General features: G+C 45.8%; 1 protein-coding gene across 2 annotated transcripts in view; it reads right to left on the bottom strand.

Annotated features, from left to right (window-relative positions):
* Positions 1-20,637, bottom strand: part of armc2 (armadillo repeat containing 2) — a 316,108-nt gene that overhangs the window by 269,984 nt on the left and 25,487 nt on the right. Inside the window, exon 5 of one of the 2 annotated variants that reach the window (XM_072499968.1) lies at positions 2,969-3,152. The exons of the other annotated variant lie outside the window; for it this stretch is intronic. Coding sequence (XP_072356069.1) covers positions 2,969-3,152 — 184 coding nt within the window. The remainder of the gene's footprint in view (positions 1-2,968; positions 3,153-20,637) is intronic. 2 annotated transcript variants of the gene reach the window in all.

Raw genomic sequence — 20,637 nt, 5'->3', positions numbered from 1 at the left:
AGTGATACCGGCCTATACGACTCACACACCGTTGGATCCTTATCTTTTTTTAGCAACAGGGAAATCGATGCCTGCCCCAAAGTTTGTGGCAACACCCCCTTCCCTATCGCCTCTTCAAGCATCCCCACCATCAGGGGTGCCAGCTTATCCTTGAATGTTTTATAATATTCCACCGGAAACCCATCCGGCCCTGCCACCTTCCCCGACTGCATCCTTCCGATTGCATCCTTTATCTCCTGCTCCACTATCGCTCCTCCTAATGTAGCCCTGTCCCCCTCCCCTAACCTCGGTCGCCCCCAGGTGGCTCTGACTGTACAATCTCTCATAAAATTCCTCAATGACCTTGTTAATCTGATCCAGAGCCCCACCAACTTCCCTGTCCTATCCCTCACCTGAACAATTTCCCTTACCGCTGCCTCCCTCCGGAGCTGACCTGCTAACATACGCCTTATCTCAATGTTCGTAAACTGCACCCCTTGCTCGTCTCAGTTGGCGCACCGCCTTCCTGGTAGATAGTCGGTCAAAGCTTGCTTGTAGCTCCTTCCTCTTTTGCAACTTCGCTGGGTCCCCATCTAGTATCTGATGAGTTGCAAATGGTGCTTAACATTGTGCAATGATCAACAAACATCCACATGTATAATGAAGGTCAATGATGAAGCTGCTAAAGATGGTTGGGCTTGGGATACTATCCTGATGAGCATCTGCAGCAATGTCCCAGGGCTGAGATGTTTGACCTCCAACAACTACAGCCAACTAGGGGAATTTCACAGTAACTTCATTGAAGCCTACTTGTGACAATAAGCGATTATTAAACTTTGTTTGTGCTAGGTATGATTCCAAACAGAGAAATGTTTTCCCTCCGATTCCTATTGACTTCGGTTTTACTCGGGCTCCTTGATGACATGCTCAGTCAAATGCTGCCTTGACATCAAGGGCAGTCACTCTCACCTCTGCAATTTAGCTCTTTTGTCCATTTTTAAGGCCATAAAGGCTATAAAGAGGATAGGAGGTGATTAAGGTGGTACAGCCTGTGCTCAGTCCCTCAGGAATCCTGCAGCCGAGAGGTAGCCCGCCATCATGGGTATCTAATGCATTGGAGTAGCAAGGGCACTGGCTGTGCCCACACCAGCCTCAAGTCCATGGAGCATAATTGGCAGCAATGAGAAGTGAACAAGTAAAAAAAAGAAAAAGACGCATTTATATCGCGCTTTTTCACGATCACTGGACGTCTCAAAGCATTTTACTGCCAGTTAAATCATTTTCAAGTGTCACCTTAGCGGCAGCCAATTTGCACTCAACCTTTTTTCTACAGGGTCGTTCGTGAGATTAGCCGGGGGCATTGTGGGATCTCGCAATCAGCTGCCCTTCATTGTATAAGGCAGGTGATAGATGCTATGTTCATGAAGGCAGGGATTATACAAGATTCCGAGAGCGATTGGCTTTGAAACAATGACAGGATTCCCTTCGGTACAGAGGGTGAGAGGTTGCGTGCATGTTGCCATCAAAGTGCCCTCAGAATGCACAGATACTTTTGTCAACAGCAACAGATTCCACTTCCTCCATGTACAGGTCATTCCTCTCTCTCTGACTGAAGGAACATCACATCAAACACTATCCTGACTTGCAACTATATCACTATTTCTTCACTGTCACTGGGTGAAAATCTTGGAATTCCCTCCTGAGGTACCATCAATAACGATGCTTAGAGTGTAAACGGTAAAGAAGGCTTTAATAGACTAAGAACTATGCTAGAGCTGAGACATGTGCTAACTGCTGCACAGCCCACAAGGCAGCCCCTTATATATGGCTCACAGATGGGCGGAGCCAGAGGCGGGGTCCCCAGGGTTCCAAGCCCGTCCTTAAAGGGGACATCACCTTACGTGATGACAAGGCAGTAACCGTTCATCACACCTCCCTAATAGCAGGTAAGGTGTATCTGCATCACATATACTGCAGTAGTTCAAGAAGGCAGCTCATCACCACCTTCCCAAGGACATTTAGGAATGGGCAATAAATGCTGGCTTGGCCGCCAACGCCCACATTCCGTGAATGAATAAACAAAAGTAAAGGTGATCAGAGTGCAGGCACTCACCCCACTTTGCAGCTTCCAAAGCTCAATAGATGTTAACACCCTTGCCTGGCCTTGCTGCAGGGATCTTTGGAAGAACTTCTGTAGCAGTTCTTCCACACAGTAATCCCTTTATGTTACATTTCATTCCAAAGATAATTATGGGTTTTACTGCTTAGAAACTCTACACGTCTTATTTCCTGTCAGTTACAGGTAACAATCACATCATGTGCTCTTACCTCAGTGCTGCTGAAGCAAGCCACTGAAGGTCTGAGAGATCTGTGTGCTTTCAACAACATTCCAAACTCGGCACAAAACCGTTGTTACTAACTACCTTAACTGCCTCAAATGGATGACCTCCACTGGTCAGCAGACTCTCACTCTACTTCCATATCCATAGAACCCTACAGTGCAGAAGGAGGCCATTCAGCCGATCAAATCTGCACCGACCCTCTGAAAGAGCACCCCACCCATGCCCACTTCTCCCACCCTATCCCCACAATCTGCACACCTTTGGACACTATTTAACAGCCTTGGGAAAATTGGTTGGCGACAGAAAGAAGTCATGGTACAGCCCACTATTCTCCCATCTCAGCCTCCAACCCCATTTCCATGAGAAAATTCAACCCTTGTTTTCGATCAGCCCACAATGTTGACAAATAGCTCCACTCATTTACAAAAAGAACAATGCCAACAGTTAGCAGGAACAAGGAGCCTAAGATCAGAATTTTTCTTTTAAATCAACACAGCTGAAACTTTAGCAGCATTAATTCATCAAGAGCTTATTACATAATTGTACTTTGGACTGAAAATTATCAGTTTACTTCCAAATGCTCAGTCTGGCTACGTGCTTTATGAATAAAATTAACTCCAATCAAAATATTTAGATCATGCACGTACCTGCCAAGGCTGGGCTGTGTTGATAGTGAGCCCACCCTGATAGGCACGATCATCTCTTCTCTCCCACATTCTGTGTTCTCATTTGCTAAGATATTTGCATTAAACTGTGATAAAACAGCTGCATCAGCATCATGTGAGAAAGTTTTAATGTTGAGTGAGGAATCTGAATTTAACCTCTTTATAGCTGTAAGGGAAACATAAAACACTCCATTATATGGCTTCAACACACAACCAGACAGCTAGGGCTGGATTTTCACTACAGAGGCAGGTAGCTCAAGTTGGGAAATTTCCCGACGTGGCAGACCCAAAATAAACCCAACTCCATGAAAATCTGGGCCTCAGACCCCAATATTCACATGGATCTGGGGAAGGGGTGGAATGCATATCAGTGGCCGGGAAGTTCAAGTTACCTGGGAAGAGAAAGTTCCTCTCTACTTAATGGCAGAAAGTGATGCACTAACAATTACGACGAGACGAGAGTAGAGAGTAATCGAAGCTTTATTACAGAGATGTGTGGCCTCCTACATCTGTTGCCGAAATGGCTGCCGTTCGGAGAGCACACACATTTATACTCCGCCTACTGGGCGGAGCCAGCAGGCAGGGATCTATCCCTGTACCTGTAGTACAGGGGCCTTACCGTAATACCCTTGTATGCAGTGCAGTATATACAATATAATCATAGAATTTACAGTGCGGAAGGAGGCCATGAGGCCCATCGAGTCTGCACCGGCTCTTGGAAAGAGCACCCTACCCAAGGTCCATACCTCCACCCTATCCCCATAACCCAGTAACCCCACCCAACACTAAGGGCAATTTTGGACACTAAGGGCAATTTAGCATGGCCAATCTACCTAACCTGTACATCTTTGGACTGTGGGAGGAAACCGGAGCACCCGGAGGAACAAAGAACAAAGAAATGTACAGCACAGGAACAGGCCCTTCGGCCCTCCAAGCACGTGCCGACCATACTGCCCGACTAAACTACAATCTTCTACACTTCCTGGGTCCGTATCCTTCTATTCCCATCCTATTCATATATTTGTCAAGATGCCCCTTAAATGTCCCTATCGTCCCTGCTTCCACTACCTCCTCCGGTAGCGAGTTCCAGGCACCCACTACCCTCTGCGTAAAAAACTTGCCTCGTACATCTACTCTAAACCTTGCCCCTCTCACCTTAAACCTATGCCCCCTAGTAATTGACCCCTCTACCCTGGGGAAAAGCCTCTGACTATCCACTCTGTCTATGCCCCTCATAATTTTGTATACCTCTATCAGGTCTCCCCTCAACCTCCTTCGTTCCAGTGAGAACAAACCGAGTTTATTCAATCGCTCCTCATAGCTTATGCCCTCCATACCAGGCAACATTCTGGTAAATCTCTTCTGCACCCTCTCTAAAGCCTCCACATCCTTCTGGTAGTGTGGCGACCAGAATTGAACACTATACTCCAAGTGTGGCCTAACTAAGGTTCTATACAGCTGCAACATGACTTGCCAATTCTTATACTCAATGCCCCGGCCAATGAAGGCAAGCATGCCGTATGCCTTCTTGACTACCTTCTCCACCTGTGTTGCCCCTTTCAATGACCTGTGGACCTGTACACCTAGATCTCTCTGACTTTCAATACTCTTGAGGGTTCTACCATTCACTGTATATTCCCTACCTGCATTAGCCCTTCCAAAATGCATTACCTCACATTTGTCCGGATTAAACTCCATCTGCCATCACTCCGCCCAAGTCTCCAGACAATCTAAATCCTGCTGTATCCTCAGACAGTCCTCATCGCTATCCGCAATTCCACCAACCTTTGTGTCGTCTGCAAACTTACTAATCAGACCAGTTACATTTTCCTCCAAATCATTTATATATACTACAAACAGCAAAGGTCCCAACACTGATCCCTGTAGAACACCACTGGTCACAGCCCTCCAATTAGAAAAGCATCCCTCCATTGCTACCCTCTGCCTTCTATGGCCTAGCCAGTTCTGTATCCACCTTGCCAGTTCACCCTGATCCCGTGTGACTTCACCTTTTGTACTAGTCTACCATGAGGGACCTTGTCAAAGGCCTTACTGAAGTCCATATAGACAACATCTACTGCCCTACCTGCATCAATCATCTTAGTGACCTCCTCGAAAAACTCTATCAAGTTAGTGAGACACGATCTCCCCTTCACAAAACCGTGCTGCCTCTCACTAATACGTCCATTTGCTTCCAAATGGGAGTAGATCCTGTCTCGAAGAATTCTCTCCAGTAATTTCCCTACCACTGAAGTAAGGCTCACCGGCCTGTAGTTCCCGGGATTATCCTTGCTACCCTTCTTAAACAGAGGAACAACATTGGCTATTCTCCAGTCCTCCGGGACATCCCCTGAAGACAGCGAGGATCCAAAGATTTCTGTCAAGGCCTCAGCAATTTCCTCTCCAGCCTCCTTCAGTATTCTGGGATAGATCCCATCAGGCCCTGGGGACTTATCTACCTTAATATTTTTTAAGACACCCAACACCTCGTCTTTTTGGATCACAATGTGACCCAGGCTATCTACACCCCCTTCTCCAGACTCAACATCTACCAATTCCTTCTCTTTGGTGAATACTGATGCAAAGTATTCATTTAGTACCTCGCCCATTTCCTCTGGCTCCTCACATAGATTCCCTTGCCTATCCTTCAGTGAAACCCACGCACACACGGGGAGAAAGTGCAGACTCTGCACAGACAGTGACCCAAGCCGGAAATCGAACCTGGGACCCTGGAGCTGTAAAGCAATTGTGCTAACCACAATGCTGTGACTACCACAGAAAGTAATTAGAATTTTTAAATTCCATTTCCTGCCTTGCAGCCAGCCAGGTTGTGATTGCTGGATTGGGGGGGGGGGGGCAATAGAACAGTAGAACAATAGAACATTACAGCGCAGTATAGGCCCTTCGGCCCTAAATGTTGCGCCGACCTGTGAAACCAATCTAAAGCCCATCTACACTATTCCATTATCATCCATATGTTTATCCAATGACCATTTAGATGCCCTTAATGTTGGCGAGTCCACTACTGTTGCAGGCAGGGCATTCCACACCCCCTACTACTCTCTGAGTAAAGAACCTATCTCTGACATCTGTCCTATATCTATCTCCCCTCAATTTAAAGCTATGTCCCCTCGTGCTAGCCATCACCGTCCGAGGAAAAGGCTCTCACTGTCCACCCTCTAATCCTCTGATCATCTTGTACGCCTCTATTAAGTCACCTCTTAACCTTCTTCTCTCTATCGAAAATAGCCTCAAGTCCCTCAGCCTTTCCTCATAAGATCTTCCCATCATACCAGGCAACATCCTGGTAAATCTCCTTTGCACCCTTTCCAATGCTTCCACATCCTTCCTATAATGCGGCGACCAGAACTGCACGCAATACTCCAAATGCGGCCGCACCTGAGTTTTGTACAGCTGCAACATGGCCTCATGGCTCGGAAACTCAATCCCTCTACCAATAAAAGCTAACACACCGTACGCCTTCTTAACAACCCTATCAACCTGGGTGGCAACTTTCAGGGATCTATGTACATGGACACCAAGATCTCTCTGCTCATCCACACTACCAAGAATCTTACCATCAGTAAGCCCAGTACTCTGTATTCCTGTTACTCCTTCCAAAATGAATCGCCTCACACTTTTCTGCATTAACCTCCACTTGCCACTTCTCAGTCCAGCTCTGCAGCTTATCTATGTCCCTCTGTAACCTGCAACATCCTTCCGCACTGTCCACAACTCCACCAACGTTAGTGTCATCCGCAAATGTATTCACCCATCCTTCTACGCCCTCCCCCAGGTCATTTAGAAAAATAACAAACAGCAGTAGCCCCAAAACAGATCCTTGTGGTACACCACTAGTAACTGAACTCCAGGCTGAACATTTCCCATCAACCACCACCCTTCTTACAGCTAGCCAATTTCTGATCCAAACCGCTAAATCACCCTCAATCCCATGCCTCCGTATTTTCTGCAATAGCCTACCGTGGGGAACCTTATCAAATGCTTTACTGAAATCCATATTCACCACATCAACTGCTTTACCCTCGTCCACCTGTTTGGTCACCTTCTCAAAGAACTCAATAAGGTTTGTGAGGCACGACCTACCCTTCACAAAACTGTGTTGACTATCCCTAATCAAATTATTCCTTTCTGGATGATTATAAATCCTATCTCTTATAATCCTTTCCAAGATTTGCCCACAACAGATGTAAGGCTCACTGGTCTATAGTTACCGGGTTTGTCTCTACTCCCCTTCTTGAACAAGGGGACAACATTTGCTATCCTCCAGTCTTCTGGCACTATTCCTGTAGACCAAGATGACTTAAAGATCAAAGCCAAAGGCTCAGCAATCTCCTGCCCAGCTTCCCAGAGAATCCTAGGATAAATCCCATCCGGCCCAGGGGACTTATCTATATTCACCCTTTCCAGAATTGCTAACACCTCCTCCTTATGAACCTCAAACCCATATAGTCTAGTAGCCTGTATCTCAGTATTCTCCTCGATAACATTGCCTTTTTCGTGTGTGAATACTGACGAAAAATATTCAATTAGCGCCTCTCCTATCCCCTCGCACAACTTGCCACCACTGTCCTTGACTGTCCCTACTCTTACCTAGTCATTCTTTCATTCCTGACATACCTATAGAAAGCTTTAGGGTTTTCCTAGATCCTACCTGCCAAGGACTTCTCATGTCCCCTCCTGGCTCTTAGCTCTCTCTTTAGGTCCATCCTGGCTAACTTGTAACTGTCAAGCGCCCTAACTGAACCTTCACATCTCATGAAGGGGAGCTAGCACAAAGGGATAGCAGGGATAGGTGGCAGGAAACGTGACATAAGATGATGCCAGGGTGACCAACCTTGATGAAATAATATAAGGGACACTTCGAACGTGGGGAGGGAAGGGTCCTCGTGATCATGAGGGGTGGGGTGTTGGTGACCATGGGAACAGAGGAGGAGAGGGGTGCTTGGTAAGTGCGAGAGTGGGGAGGAATGAGGGGAGTTGTTTCATCATGAGAGGGAGCTGGGGTGGGTCTCGAGACCATAATCAACTAAAACTTACAACTCATTTTGCTGAGTCACAATATTTATCTGCTGACCAACTCACTCACTTGCAGTCCTCAAATTGCTCAAAAATCACTCTCAAGACTCCCAGGCTGAGTTTCCCACAGGCTGTCCTAGAAATTAGGGGAAAAAAGGGTGTCCGTCAACTCGTCAAAAGACATGGGACAAACAGTCAAAGTAAGGGAACATCCCTTAAAATAAGGGAACTACCCTTAAAATAAGGGAACATCCTTTAAAATCAGGGATAGTTGGTCACCCTGGGCTTGAGGGACCAGCAGAATTCCTCCTCACCCACAAGCTGGAAAAATACTTTCCTGCTAGATCTGGCACTTTCTGCCTCCAGCTGCCGGTGTCGTCTCTCTTGGGAAATCCGGTTTGCAGTATTACATTCAAATATATGAAGCACTGACTGTCATTAAAATATTTCAATAATCGACCCACTTGAATGTGTTATTAAAAACTTCCAAAAAGCCAAGCGAAAACTGAAAGCAACCACATTCAGGGCAGGTTGGGTTTGGGCTTCACATTTTTAACAATTTAAAAACCTTCCCCCATGTCCATCATTGGGATAGAAGCATAGAATCTACGGCACGGAGACAGGCCCTTTGTCCCAAACTGGTCCATGCCAACCAAAAAGCCCATCTAAGCTAACCCCATTTGCCTACATTTAGTCCATATCCCTCTCAACCTTTCCTATCCACGTATCTGTCCAAATGCCTTTTAAATGTTGTCAATGTCCCTGCCATAACCAGCTGCAAGCTCATTCCACATACATACCACCCTGTGTAAAAAGGTTGTTCCTCAGGTGCCCATTCATTCTTTCCCCTCTTAACTTAAACCTATGCCCTCTAGTTCTCGATTCCCTAACCCTGGGAAAAAGACTGAGTGCATTCACCCTATCCATTCCTCTCATGATCTTAAACACCTCTAGAAGTTCACCTCTCAGTCTTCTATGCTCCAAAGAAAAAAGTCCTAGCCTGTCCAGTCTCTCCCTATAACTCAGTCCCTCGAGTCCTGGCAACATCCTTGTAAATCTCTCCTCATTCTCTAGTTTAATAACATCTTTCCTATAGCAAGGCAACCAAAATGGAACACAATACTCCAGGTGCGGCCTCACCAACGTCCTGTCTAATTGCAACATAACTTCTCAACTTCAATACTCAATGCCCTGACTGATGAAGGCCAGCATGCAAAAAGTTTTCTTCACTGCCATATCTACCTGTGACTCCACCTTTCAGAGAACCACGCACTTGAACTCCAAGGTCCCTCTGTTCCACAATACTCACTAAGGTCTTGCTATTCACTGTGAAAGTCCTACCTTGATTTGACTTTCCAAAATGCACTTATCTGTACTGAATTGCATTTGCCATTTCTCGGCCCACTTCCATAGCTGATCAAGAACCTGCTGCAATTTTTGATAACCTTCCTCACTGTCCAGAATACCACCTACTTTAGTGTCCATGAGACCATAAGACATAGGAGCAGAATTAGGCCACTAGGCCCATCGGGTCTGCTCTGCCATTCAATCATGACTGATATTCTTCTCATCCCCATTTTCCTGCCTTCTCCCCATAACTCCTGATCCCCTTATTGATCAAAGAACAAAGAAAAGTACAGCACAGGAACAGGCCCTTCGGCCCTCCAAGCCCGTGCCGACTATGCTGCCCGACTAAACTACAATCTTCTACACTTCCTGGGTCCGTATCTCTCTATTCCCATCCTATTCATGTATTTGTCAAGATGCCCCTTAAATGTCACTATCGTCCCTGCTTCCACCACCTCCTCCGGCAGCAAGTTCCAGACACTGACTACCCTCTGTGTAAAAAACTTGCCTCGTACATCTACTTTAAACCTTGCCCCTCGCACCTTAAACCTATGCCCCCTAGTAATTGACCCCGCTACCCTGGGGAAAAGCCTTTGTCTATCCACTCTGTCTATGCCCCTCATAATTTTGTAGACCTCTATCAGGTCGCCCCTCAACCTCCGTCGTTCCAGTGAGAACAAACCGAGTTTATTCAACCGCTCCTCATAGCTAATGCCCTCCATACCAGGCAACATCCTGGTAAATCTCTTCTGCACCCTCTCTAAAGTCTCCACATCCTTCTGGTAGTGTGGCGACCAGAATTGAACACTATACTCCAAGTGTGGCCTAACTAAGGGTCTATACAGCTGCAACATGACTTGCCAATTCTTATATTCAATGCCCTGGCCAATGAAGGCAAGCATGCCGTATGCCTTCTTGACTACCTTCTCTACCTGTGTTGCCCCTTTCAATGACCTGTGGACCTGTACACCTAGATCTCTCTGACTTTCAATACTCTTGAGGGTTCTACCATTCACTGTATATTTCCTACCTGCATTAGACCTTCCAAAATGCATTACCTCACATTTGTCGGATTTTACTCCATCTGCCATCTCTCCGTCCAAGTCTCCAAACAATCTAAATCCTGCTGTATCCTCTGACAATCCTCATCGCTATCCGCAATTCCACCAAACTTTGTGTCGTCTGCAAACTTACTAATCAGACCAGTTACATTTTCCTCCAAATCATTTATATTTTTCCTCCAAATCATTTATAGATCAAGAACCTGTCTATCTCTGTCTTAAACTTCTGCAAACTTACTGATCATGCAGTTTGCACTGAGTGCTGGATTTGGTACATTTGAGTGCTATAGTGAGAGTTTGGTGACTGAGGGAGTATAAGGCTTCATTTTTATCTAAAGTCTAGTCTTTCTTTAATTAACTTAAAAGTTGCTGTTTGGTTTAGAAGGTGAATTTTCAATCAGCTTTAAACAAAGCTTCTACTTGTAGGCACTTGCAGCTGGAGCTTGTTAATTAGTTAATTGGATTAGGCCAGTTTTCAGAGGCTAGATTCACAGTATAAAAGTGATCCCCTAAAGTGCAGACTTTGTTTGCACTGAGTGCTGAATTTGGTGCATTTGAGTGCTATAGTGAGAGTTTGGTGACTGAGGGAGTGCTGAATTTGGTGCATTTGAGTGCTATAGTGAGAGTTTGGTGACTGAGGGAGTTTGGTGGCTGAGGGAGTTAGGTGAGGAGGGAGTAAGGTGCTCCTTTCATTTTGTTTCCTACATTTCCGCAAAGAGTGAGAAGAGAGCCAGCAGTTTACAGAGAGTGCAGCTGAATGGGAGCAGAGTCGGAGGGCGGTGATCCAGTTGGTCCACAGCACAGCTATATTCTGTAAGGTAAGAGGGGATGGAGGCTAGGCCAGTTGCATGCTCCTCCTATAGGATGTGGGTGGTGAGGGATACCACCGGTGTCCCCGCTGACTATACCTGCGGGAAGTGCACCCAACTCCAGCTCCTCAAAGACCGTGTTAGGGAACTGGAACTGAAGCTGGATGAACTTCGGATCATCCGGGAGGCAGAGGGGGTGATAGAGAAGAGTCACAGGGAGGTAACCACACCCAAGGTACAGGACAAGAATAGCTGGGTTACAGTCAGGGGGAAACAAAAACAGGCAGACAGTGCAGGGATCCCTCATGGCCGTTCCCCTTCAAAACAAGTATACCGTTTTGGATGCTGTTGGGGGGGATGACCTACCGGGGGAAGGCCCTAGCGGCCATGTCTCTGGCATAGAGTCTAGCTCTGGGGCTCAGAAGGGAAGGGGGGAGAATAGAAAAGCAATAGTTGTAGGAGATTCAATGGTTAGGGGAATAGATAGGAGATTCTGTGGTCACGAGCGAGACTCCCGGAAGGTATGTTGCCTCCCGGGTGCCAGGGCCAGGGATGTCTCGGATCGTGTCTTCAGGATCCTTAAGGGGGAGGGGGAGCAGCCAGAAGTCGTGGTGCACATTGGTACCAACGACGTAGGTAGGAAAAGGGGTGTGGAGGTAATAAATGAGTTTAGGGAGTTAGGCTGGAAGTTAAAAGCCAGGACAGAGAGTTGTCATCTCTGGTTTGTTGCCGGTGCCACGTGATAGCGAGGCTACGAATAGGGAGAGAGTGCAGCTGAACACGTGGCTGCAGGAATGGTGTAGGAGGGAGGGCTTCAGGTATTTGGATAATTGGAGCGCATTCTGGGGAAGGTGGGACCTGTACAAGCAGGACGGGCTGCATCTGAACCAGAGGGGCACCAATATCCTGGGAGGGAGGTTTTCTAGTACTCTTCGGGAGGGTTTAAACTAATTTAGCAGGGGAATGGGAACCGGATTTGTAGTCCAGCAACTAAGGTAGCCGATATTCAGGACGCCAAAGCGTGTAATGAGGCAGTGGGGAAGGGAACACTGACAAAGGAGAGTACTTGCAGGCACAGAGATGGGTTGAAGTGTGTATACTTCAACGCAAGAAGCATCAGGAATAAGGTGGGTGAACTTAAGGCATGGATCGGTACTTGGGACTACGATGTGGTGGCCATCACGGAAACTTGGATAGAAGAGGGGCAGAAATGATTGTTGGAAGTCCCTGGTTATAGATGTTTCAATAAGATTAGGGAGGGTGGTAAAAGAGGTGGGGGAGTGGCATTGTTAATTAGAGATAGTATAACAGCTGCAGAAAGGCAGTTCGAGGAGTATCTGCGAACTGAGGCAGTATGGGTTGAAGTCAGAAATAGGAAAGGAGCAGTCACCTTGTTAGGAGTTTTCTATAGCCCCCCAATAGTAGCAGAGATGTGGAGGAACAGATTGGGAAACAGATTTTGGAAAGGTGCAGAAGTCACAGGGTAGTAGTCATGGGTGACTTTAACTTCCCAAACATTGAGTGGAAACTCTTTAGATCAAATAGTTTGGATGGGGTGGTGTTTGTGCAGTGTGTCCAGGAAGCTTTTCTAACACAGTATGTAGATTGTCCGACCAGAGGAGGGGCAATATTGGATTTAGTACTTGGTAATGAACCAGGGCAAGTGATAGATTTGTTAGTGGGGGAGCATTTTGGAGATAGTGACCTCAATTTTGTGACTTTCACTTTAGTAATGGAGAGGGGATAGGTGCGTGCAACAGGGCAAGGTTTACAATTGGGGGAAGGGTAAATACGATGTTGTCAGACAAGAATTGAAGTGCATAAGTTGGGAACATAGGCTGTCAGGGAAGGACACAAGTGAAATGTGGAACTTGTTCAAGGAACAGGTACTACGTGTCCTTGATATGTATGTCCCTGTCAGGCAGGGAAGAGATGGTCGAGTGAGGGAACCATGGTTGACAAGAGAGGTTGAATGTCTTGTTAAGAGGAAAAAGGAAACTTATGTAAGGCTGAGGAAACAAGGTTCAGACAGGGCGTTGGAGGGATACAAGATAGCAAGGAGGGAACTGAAGAAAGGGATTAGGAGAGCTAAGAGAGGGCATGAACAATCTTTGGCAGGTAGGATCAAGGAAAACCCCAAGGGCTTTTACACATATGTGAAAAATATGAGAATGACTAGAGCGAGGGTAGGTCCGATCAAGGACAGTAGCGGGAGATTGTGTATGGAGACTGAAGAGATAGGAGAGGTCTTGAACGAGTACTTTTCTTCTGTATTTACAAATGAGAGGGGCTATATTGTTGGAGAGGACAGTGTGAAACAGACTGGTAAGCTCGAGGAAATACTTGTTAGGAAGGAAGATGTGTTGGGCATTTTGAAAAACTTGAGGATAGACAAGTCCCCCGGGCCTGACGGGATATATCCAAGGATTCTATGGGAAGCAAGAGATGAAATTGCAGAGCAGTTGGCAATGATCTTTTCGTCCTCACTGTCAACAGGGCTGGTACCAGGGGATTGGAGAGTGGCGAATGTCGTGCCCCTGTTCAAAAAAGGGAATAGGGATAACCCTGGGAATTACAGGCCAGTTAGTCTTACTTCGGTGGTCGGCAAAGTCATGGAAAGGGTACTGAAGGATAGGATTTCTGAGCATCTGGAAAGACACTGCTTGATTAGGGATAGTCAGCACGGATTTGTGAGGGGTAGGTCTTGCCTTACAAGTCTTATTGAATTCTTTGAGGAGGTGACCAAGCATGTGGATGAAGGTAAAGTAGTGGATGTAGTGTACATGGATTTTAGTAAGGCATTTGATAAGGTTCCCCATGGTAGAACTCTGCAGAAAGTAAGGAGGCATGGGATAGTGGGAAATTTGGCCAATTGGATAACGAACTGGCTAACCGATAGAAGTCAGAGAGTGGTGGTAGATGGCAAATATTCAGCCTGGATTCCAGTTACCAGTGGCGTACCGCAGGGATCAGTTCTGGGTCCTCTGCTGTTTGTGATTTTCATAAATGACTTGGATGAGGGAGTTGAAGGGTGGGTCAGTAAATTTGCAGATGATACGAAGATTGGTGGAGTTGTGGATAGTGAGGAGGGCTGTTGTCGGCTGCAAAGAGACATAGATAGGATGCAGAGCTGGGCTGAGAAGTGGCAGATGGAGTTTAACCCTGAAAAGTGTGAGGTTGTCCATTTTGGAAGGACAAATATGAATGCGGAATACAGGGTTAACGGTAGAGTTCTTGGCAATATGGAGGAGCAGAGAGATCTTGGGGTCTATGTTCATACATCTTTGAAAGTTGCCACTCAAGTGGATAGAGCTGTAAAGAAGGCCTATGGTGTGCTAGCGTTCATTAACAGAGGGATTGAATTTAAGAGCCGTGAGGGTGGTGGTTGATGGGAAATGTTCAGAATGGAGTTCAGTTACAAGTGGAGTACCACAAGGATCTGTTCTGGGGCCGTTGCTGTTTGTCATTTTTATCAATGACCTAGAGGAAGGCGCAGAAGGGTGGGTGAGTAAATTTGCAGACGATACTAAAGTCGGTGGTGTTGTCGATAGTGTGGAAGGATGTAGCAGGTTACAGAGGGATATAGATAAGCTGCAGAGCTGGGCTGAGAGGTGGCAAATGGAGTTTAATGTAGAGAAGTGTGAGGTGATTCACTTTGGAAGGAATAACAGGAATGCGGAATATTTGGCCAATGGAAAAGTTCTTGAAAGTGTGGATGAGCAGAGGGATCTAGGTGTCCATGTTCATAGATCCCTGAAAGTTGCCACCCAGGTTGATAGGGTTGTGAAGAAGGCCTATGGAGTGTTGGCCTTTATTGGTAGAGGGATTGAGTTCCGGAGTCAGGAGGTCATGTTGCAGCTGTACAGAACTCTGGTACAGCCACATTTGGAGTATTGCGTACAGTTCTGGTCACCGCATTATAGGAAGGACGTGGAGGCTTTGGAGCGGGTGCAGAGGAGATTTACCAGGATGTTGCCTGGTATGGAGGGAAAATCTTATGAGGAAAGGCTGATGGACTTGAGGTTGTTTTCGTTGGAGAGAAGAAGGTTAAGAGGAGACTTAATAGAGGCATACAAAATGATCAGGGGGTTGGATAGGGTGGACAGTGAGAGCCTTCTCCCGCGGATGGAAATGGCTGGCACGAGGGGACATAGCTTTAAACTGAGGGGTAATAGATATAGGACAGAGGTCAGAGGTAGGTTCTTTATGCAAAGAGTAGTGAGGCCGTGGAATGCCCTACCTGCTACAGTAGTGAACTCGCCAACATTGAGGGCATTTAAAAGTTTATTGGATAAACATATGGATGATAATGGCATAGTGTAGGTTAGATGGCTTTTGTTTCGGTGCAACATTGTGGGCTGAAGAGCCTGTACTGCGCTGTATTGTTCTATGTTCTATGTTCTAGGTGATGATGCAGCTGTACAAAACTTTGGTAAGGCCACATTTGGAGTACTGTGTACAGTTCTGGTCGCCTCATTTTAGGAAGGATGTGGAAGCTTTGGAAAAGGTGCAAAGGAGATTTACCAGGATGTTGCCTGGAATGGAGAGTAGGTCTTACGAGGAAAGGTTGAGGGTGCTGGGCCTTTTCTCATTAGAACGGAGAAGGATGAGGGGCGACTTGATAGAGGTTTATAAGATGATCAGGGGAATAGATAGAGTAGACAGTCAGAGACTTTTTCCCCGGGTGGAACAAACCATTACAAGGGGACATAAATTTAAGGTGAATGGTGGAAGATATAGGGGGGATGCCAGAGGTAGGTTCTTTACCCAGAGAGTAGTGGGGGCATGGAATGCACTGCCTGTGGAAGTAGTTGAGTCGGAAACATTAGGGACCTTCAAGCAGCTATTGGATAGGTACATGGATTACGGTAAAATGATATAGTGTAGATTTATTTGTTCTTAAGGGCAGCACGGTAGCATTGTGGATAGCACAATTGCTTCACAGCTCCAGGGTCCCAGGTTCGATTCCGGCTTGGGTCACTGTCTGTGTGGAGTCTGCACATCCTCCCCGTGTCTGCGTGGGTTTCCTCCGGGTGCTCCGGTTTCCTCCCACAGTCCAAAGATGTGCAGGTTAGGTGGATTGGCCATGATAAACTGCCCTTAGTGTCCAAAATTGCCCTTCGTGTTGGGTGGAGGTGTTGACTATGGGTAGGGTGCTCTTTCCAAGAGCCGGTGCAGACTCAATGGGCCGAATGGCCTCCTTCTGCACTGTAAATTCAATGATAATCTATGATTAATCTAGGACAAAGGTTCGGCACAACATCGTGGGCCGAAGGGCCTGTTCTGTGCTGTATTTTTCTATGTTCTATGTTCTATGCCGTGTACATTCTCATCCAAATCATTGATATAGATAACAAACAGCAATGGGCCCAGCACTGACCCCTGAGGCACACACTAGTCACAGGTCTCCAGTCCGACAAGCATCCTTCCACCATTACCCTCTGCTTCCGACCATCAAGCCAATTGTATATCCAATTTGCCAGCTCTCCCTGGATTCCATGTGATCTAACCTTCCAGAGCAGCCCACCATGTGCAACTTTATCAAATGCCTTACTAAAATCCATATAGACTACGTCTACTGCCCTGCCCCCATCAACCTCCTTAGTCATTTCATCAAAGAACTCTAACAAATTTATACGGCGTGATCTCCCATGCACAAAGCCTGCATATATTATCCCTCAGAATCCTCTCCAGTAACTTATCCGCCACAGATGTCAGGTTTACCAGTCTATAATTCCCAGGTTTCTCTTTGCAGCCTTTCTTAAATAATGGCACAACATTTGCTACCCTCCAATTTTCTGGTACCTCACACGTGGCTCAGCCAGGGCTCCCACAATTTCTTCTCTAGCCTCATGCAGTGTTCTTCAATATACCTGGTCAGAGCCAGGAGATTTATCCACCTTCATACATTTTCATACGTCCATCACCTCCGCTACTGTAATGTAAACTGTCTCCACTAACGTTCCCTGGTTCCCGAGTCTTTATGTCTTTCTCCACGGTAAACACAGGAGAAATATTCTTTGAGAACCATGCTCATCGCATGGTTCCACACATGTGTCCACTTTAGTCCTTGAGGGGTCCTATTCTCTTTCTAGTTATTCTTTTTCCTTTATTATACTTAAAGAATCCCTTTGGATTCACCTTAATCCTCTCAGCCAAAGCTCCCTCATGCCCGCGTTTTGCCCTCCTAATTTCCTTCTCGAGTATACTCCTGTATCTCCTGTACGCCTCCAAGGAATCCCTTGATTCCAGCTGATTGTAAATGAGCCATGCCTCCTTCTTTTTCCTGGCCAAAACCATAATATGTTTTGTCATCCAGGGTTCCCTATTCCTACCAGCCCTGCCTTCACCCCAACAGGAACATACATATCCTGAACTCTAGCTATTTCACTTTTGAAGGCCTCCCACTTGCCAGAGGCCCCTTTGCCCTCAAATAAGCTACTCCAATCAACCCTTTCAAGTTCCTGTCTAATTCCATCAAAATTCGCCTTGCCCCAATTTAGAACTTGCACCTGTGGACAAGTTTTGCCTCTTTCCAAAACTATTTTAAAATTATCGCCACACTACCAGAAGGATGTGGAGGCTTTAGAGAGGGTGCAGAAAAGATTTACCAGAATGTTGCCTGGTATGGAGGGCATTAGCTATGAGGAGCGGTTGAATACACTCGGTTTGTTCTCAATGGAACGAAGGAGGTTGAGGGGCAACCTGATAGAGGTCTACAAAATTATGAGGGGCATAGACAGAGTGGATAGTCAGAGGCTTTTCCCCGGGGTAGAGGGGTCAATTACTAGGGGGCATAGGTTTAAGGTGAGAGGGGCAAGGTTTAGAGTAGATGTACGAGGCAAGTTTTTTACGCAGAGGGTAGTGGGTGCCTGGAGCTCGCTACCGGAGGAGGTGGTGGAAGCAGGGACGATAGTGACATTTAAGGGCATCTTGACAAATATATGAATAGGATGGGAATAGAGGGAGACGGACCCAGGAAGTGTAGAAGATTGTAGTTTAGTCGGGCAGCATGGTCGGCACGGGCTTGGAGGGCCGAAGGGCCTGTTCCTGTGCTGTATATTTCTTTGTTCTTTGTTATTAGAACAATTGTCGCTGGTCCCAAAATGGTCCCCCACCGCCATCTCAGTCATTTGCCCTGCCCTATTTCCCAAGAGTAGGTCAAGCTTTGCCCTTTCCCAAGTAGGACACTCCACATACTGCCTGAGGAAACTTTCCTGGACATATTTAACAAATACCAGCCCTTAACACTATGGCAGTTCCAGTCTATGTTAGGCTGGGGATTAAAATTGCCCAGTTATACATAGATACATACATAGAAGATAGGAGCAGGAGGAAGCCTTTTGGCCCTTTGAGCCTGCTCTGCCATTTATCACGATCATGGCTAATCATCCAACTGAATAGCCTCATCCAGCTTTCTCCCTTTTTTTATTACTTTAGCAGAGTTACAAAGCCAGAGCTCCGAGTGTGGACAGGGGCAAACCCCTAATCCAACTCCTTGCCTGCTCCAATAAACAATTCAAATTGAATCCAATTCATGGTCCCCACAAGAGAGACACACCAGATCCAGGCATTACACCTGACCTCACGCTCATCTTAGCCAAAAGGCCGAGAAGCGATTCTCCCCATAACCTTTGATCCCATTCGCCCCAAGTGCTATATCTAGCCGCCTCTTGAATATAGTCAATGTTTTCGCATCAACTACTTCCCGTGGTAATGAATTCCACAGGCTCACCACTCTTTGGGTGAAGAAATGTCTCCTCATCTCTATCCAAAATGGTTTACCCTGAATCCTCGGACTGTGACCCCTGGTTCTGGACTCACCATTGGGAACATCTTCCCTGCATCTACTCTGTCTAGTCCTATAACACATGAACACCATGGAAACACACATTCAAAAGGTAGAACGGATTGCAAAGTTGAACAGTTATGAATCAAATTTAATAGTCCTCCAAGAAAATTTCAACCTAGGTTTACAAGAAACATGTCTTGCTTCCCTGCCCAACATCTTTGCTCTCACCATTCTTGGATTGACTCACATTCCCCGTTAACCCTAATATAATAGTCATTTCCATGCATCCATGTTCATGGGCCACAGACTAGGCTCAACCAAATTTGACTTAATCAACTGACAGCATTGCCACTACTTCTCTCTGGCCAAAGTTTCCCATTACTTCAGGATCAGTTTCAAGCACAAGAACAAAACCTAACCTCCATCACAAAATGTTTATCAAAGCTCTTCTCCCACTATTAATCACTGATATTAAATTTTAGGAGCTCATGAATGTCTTTGTGATCAGATTGGAGGCTATCCATTCAAATTTTTCAGTTGATTTTTGTTCTTTGAGAGATCTATCACCAGAGAATCCTGGAACTAAAGTTGTCAGCATCCCAGGTGACATGGGTGTCAGCTGCCCAAATTCCATTTGTTTTTATACATTTTTGAGTAATATCACAGGAAATTTGCTGGTAGATTTTTAAAAATTAGTTCTAAGTTTTCCAAATCTGAATTCTCAAATAGTGGTTGCAGAAACAGTGCAAAGAAACAAGACACTGTGTATTAAAAATGTTGCATAAAGATAAAGTATATTTTTGGATTGTGTAATTTGGCTATATGGTTGCGCATCTCCCAGTTGTTTCACCTTATAGTGTTTCACAGCCTGGGAGAATATATTTTCTACAGACCTTTCATTCCTCACTGATATGGAGCTCTACTCCAGTGAAGTCATGAAGAGGAGACATGAGTTGATGGAAGCAGTTTCTATCAATTAAGTCACTGGAGTTAAATTTCATGGTGTCCTTTCAGAGAAAGTCCTAAACATCTTCTCCCAGCTTTTTTCTAATTAGCAGTTAAAAAAGGTAATAATGTGAGACTACAAATTATCTATTCCTTTACAGTACTGATGGATCATCGAGTAATTGGTACAATATCAAAGCTCTTTAAGAGTACTGGGGTCCATTATGATCATTCCTTCCAGATTTCTTAATGCTACAAAGACATTCCACAAAGAATTAAGGAATGTATAAACTCTAAGGCACCGCCGGCTTATTTAGAACCTTCGAAGTTTACCGTGCAAAAGGGTGCCCTTCAACCCATTATTGATTGGCTGTTCCCTTAAAGGATGCAACTGCCTCTGCCTCATCCACCCTTTTGACAAAGCACTCCATGCTTTAACTGTTATCTTTATAAACACATTTTTTTCTACCCTCACTAAAGCAAAATGATGCAGATGCTAGAAATACACAACAGTGTTGAAAATACTCAACAGGTCAAGCAGCATCTGTGGAGAAAAACAGGTTTCAACTTTAAAATCTTTCCCCAGAACCCTCAGTTCATCGACAGAATTGGAGGCTATTTTATGGAGCCTGAAAGCAGGGTGACTGAATTAGGTGGGAT

The sequence above is a fragment of the Scyliorhinus torazame genome, chromosome 4 (assembly GCF_047496885.1).
Source record: "Scyliorhinus torazame isolate Kashiwa2021f chromosome 4, sScyTor2.1, whole genome shotgun sequence".
Lineage (NCBI taxonomy): Eukaryota > Metazoa > Chordata > Chondrichthyes > Carcharhiniformes > Scyliorhinidae > Scyliorhinus > Scyliorhinus torazame.
Note: the sequence above shows the minus strand (reverse complement) of the source record. Positions and strands in the feature narration are given on the sequence as shown.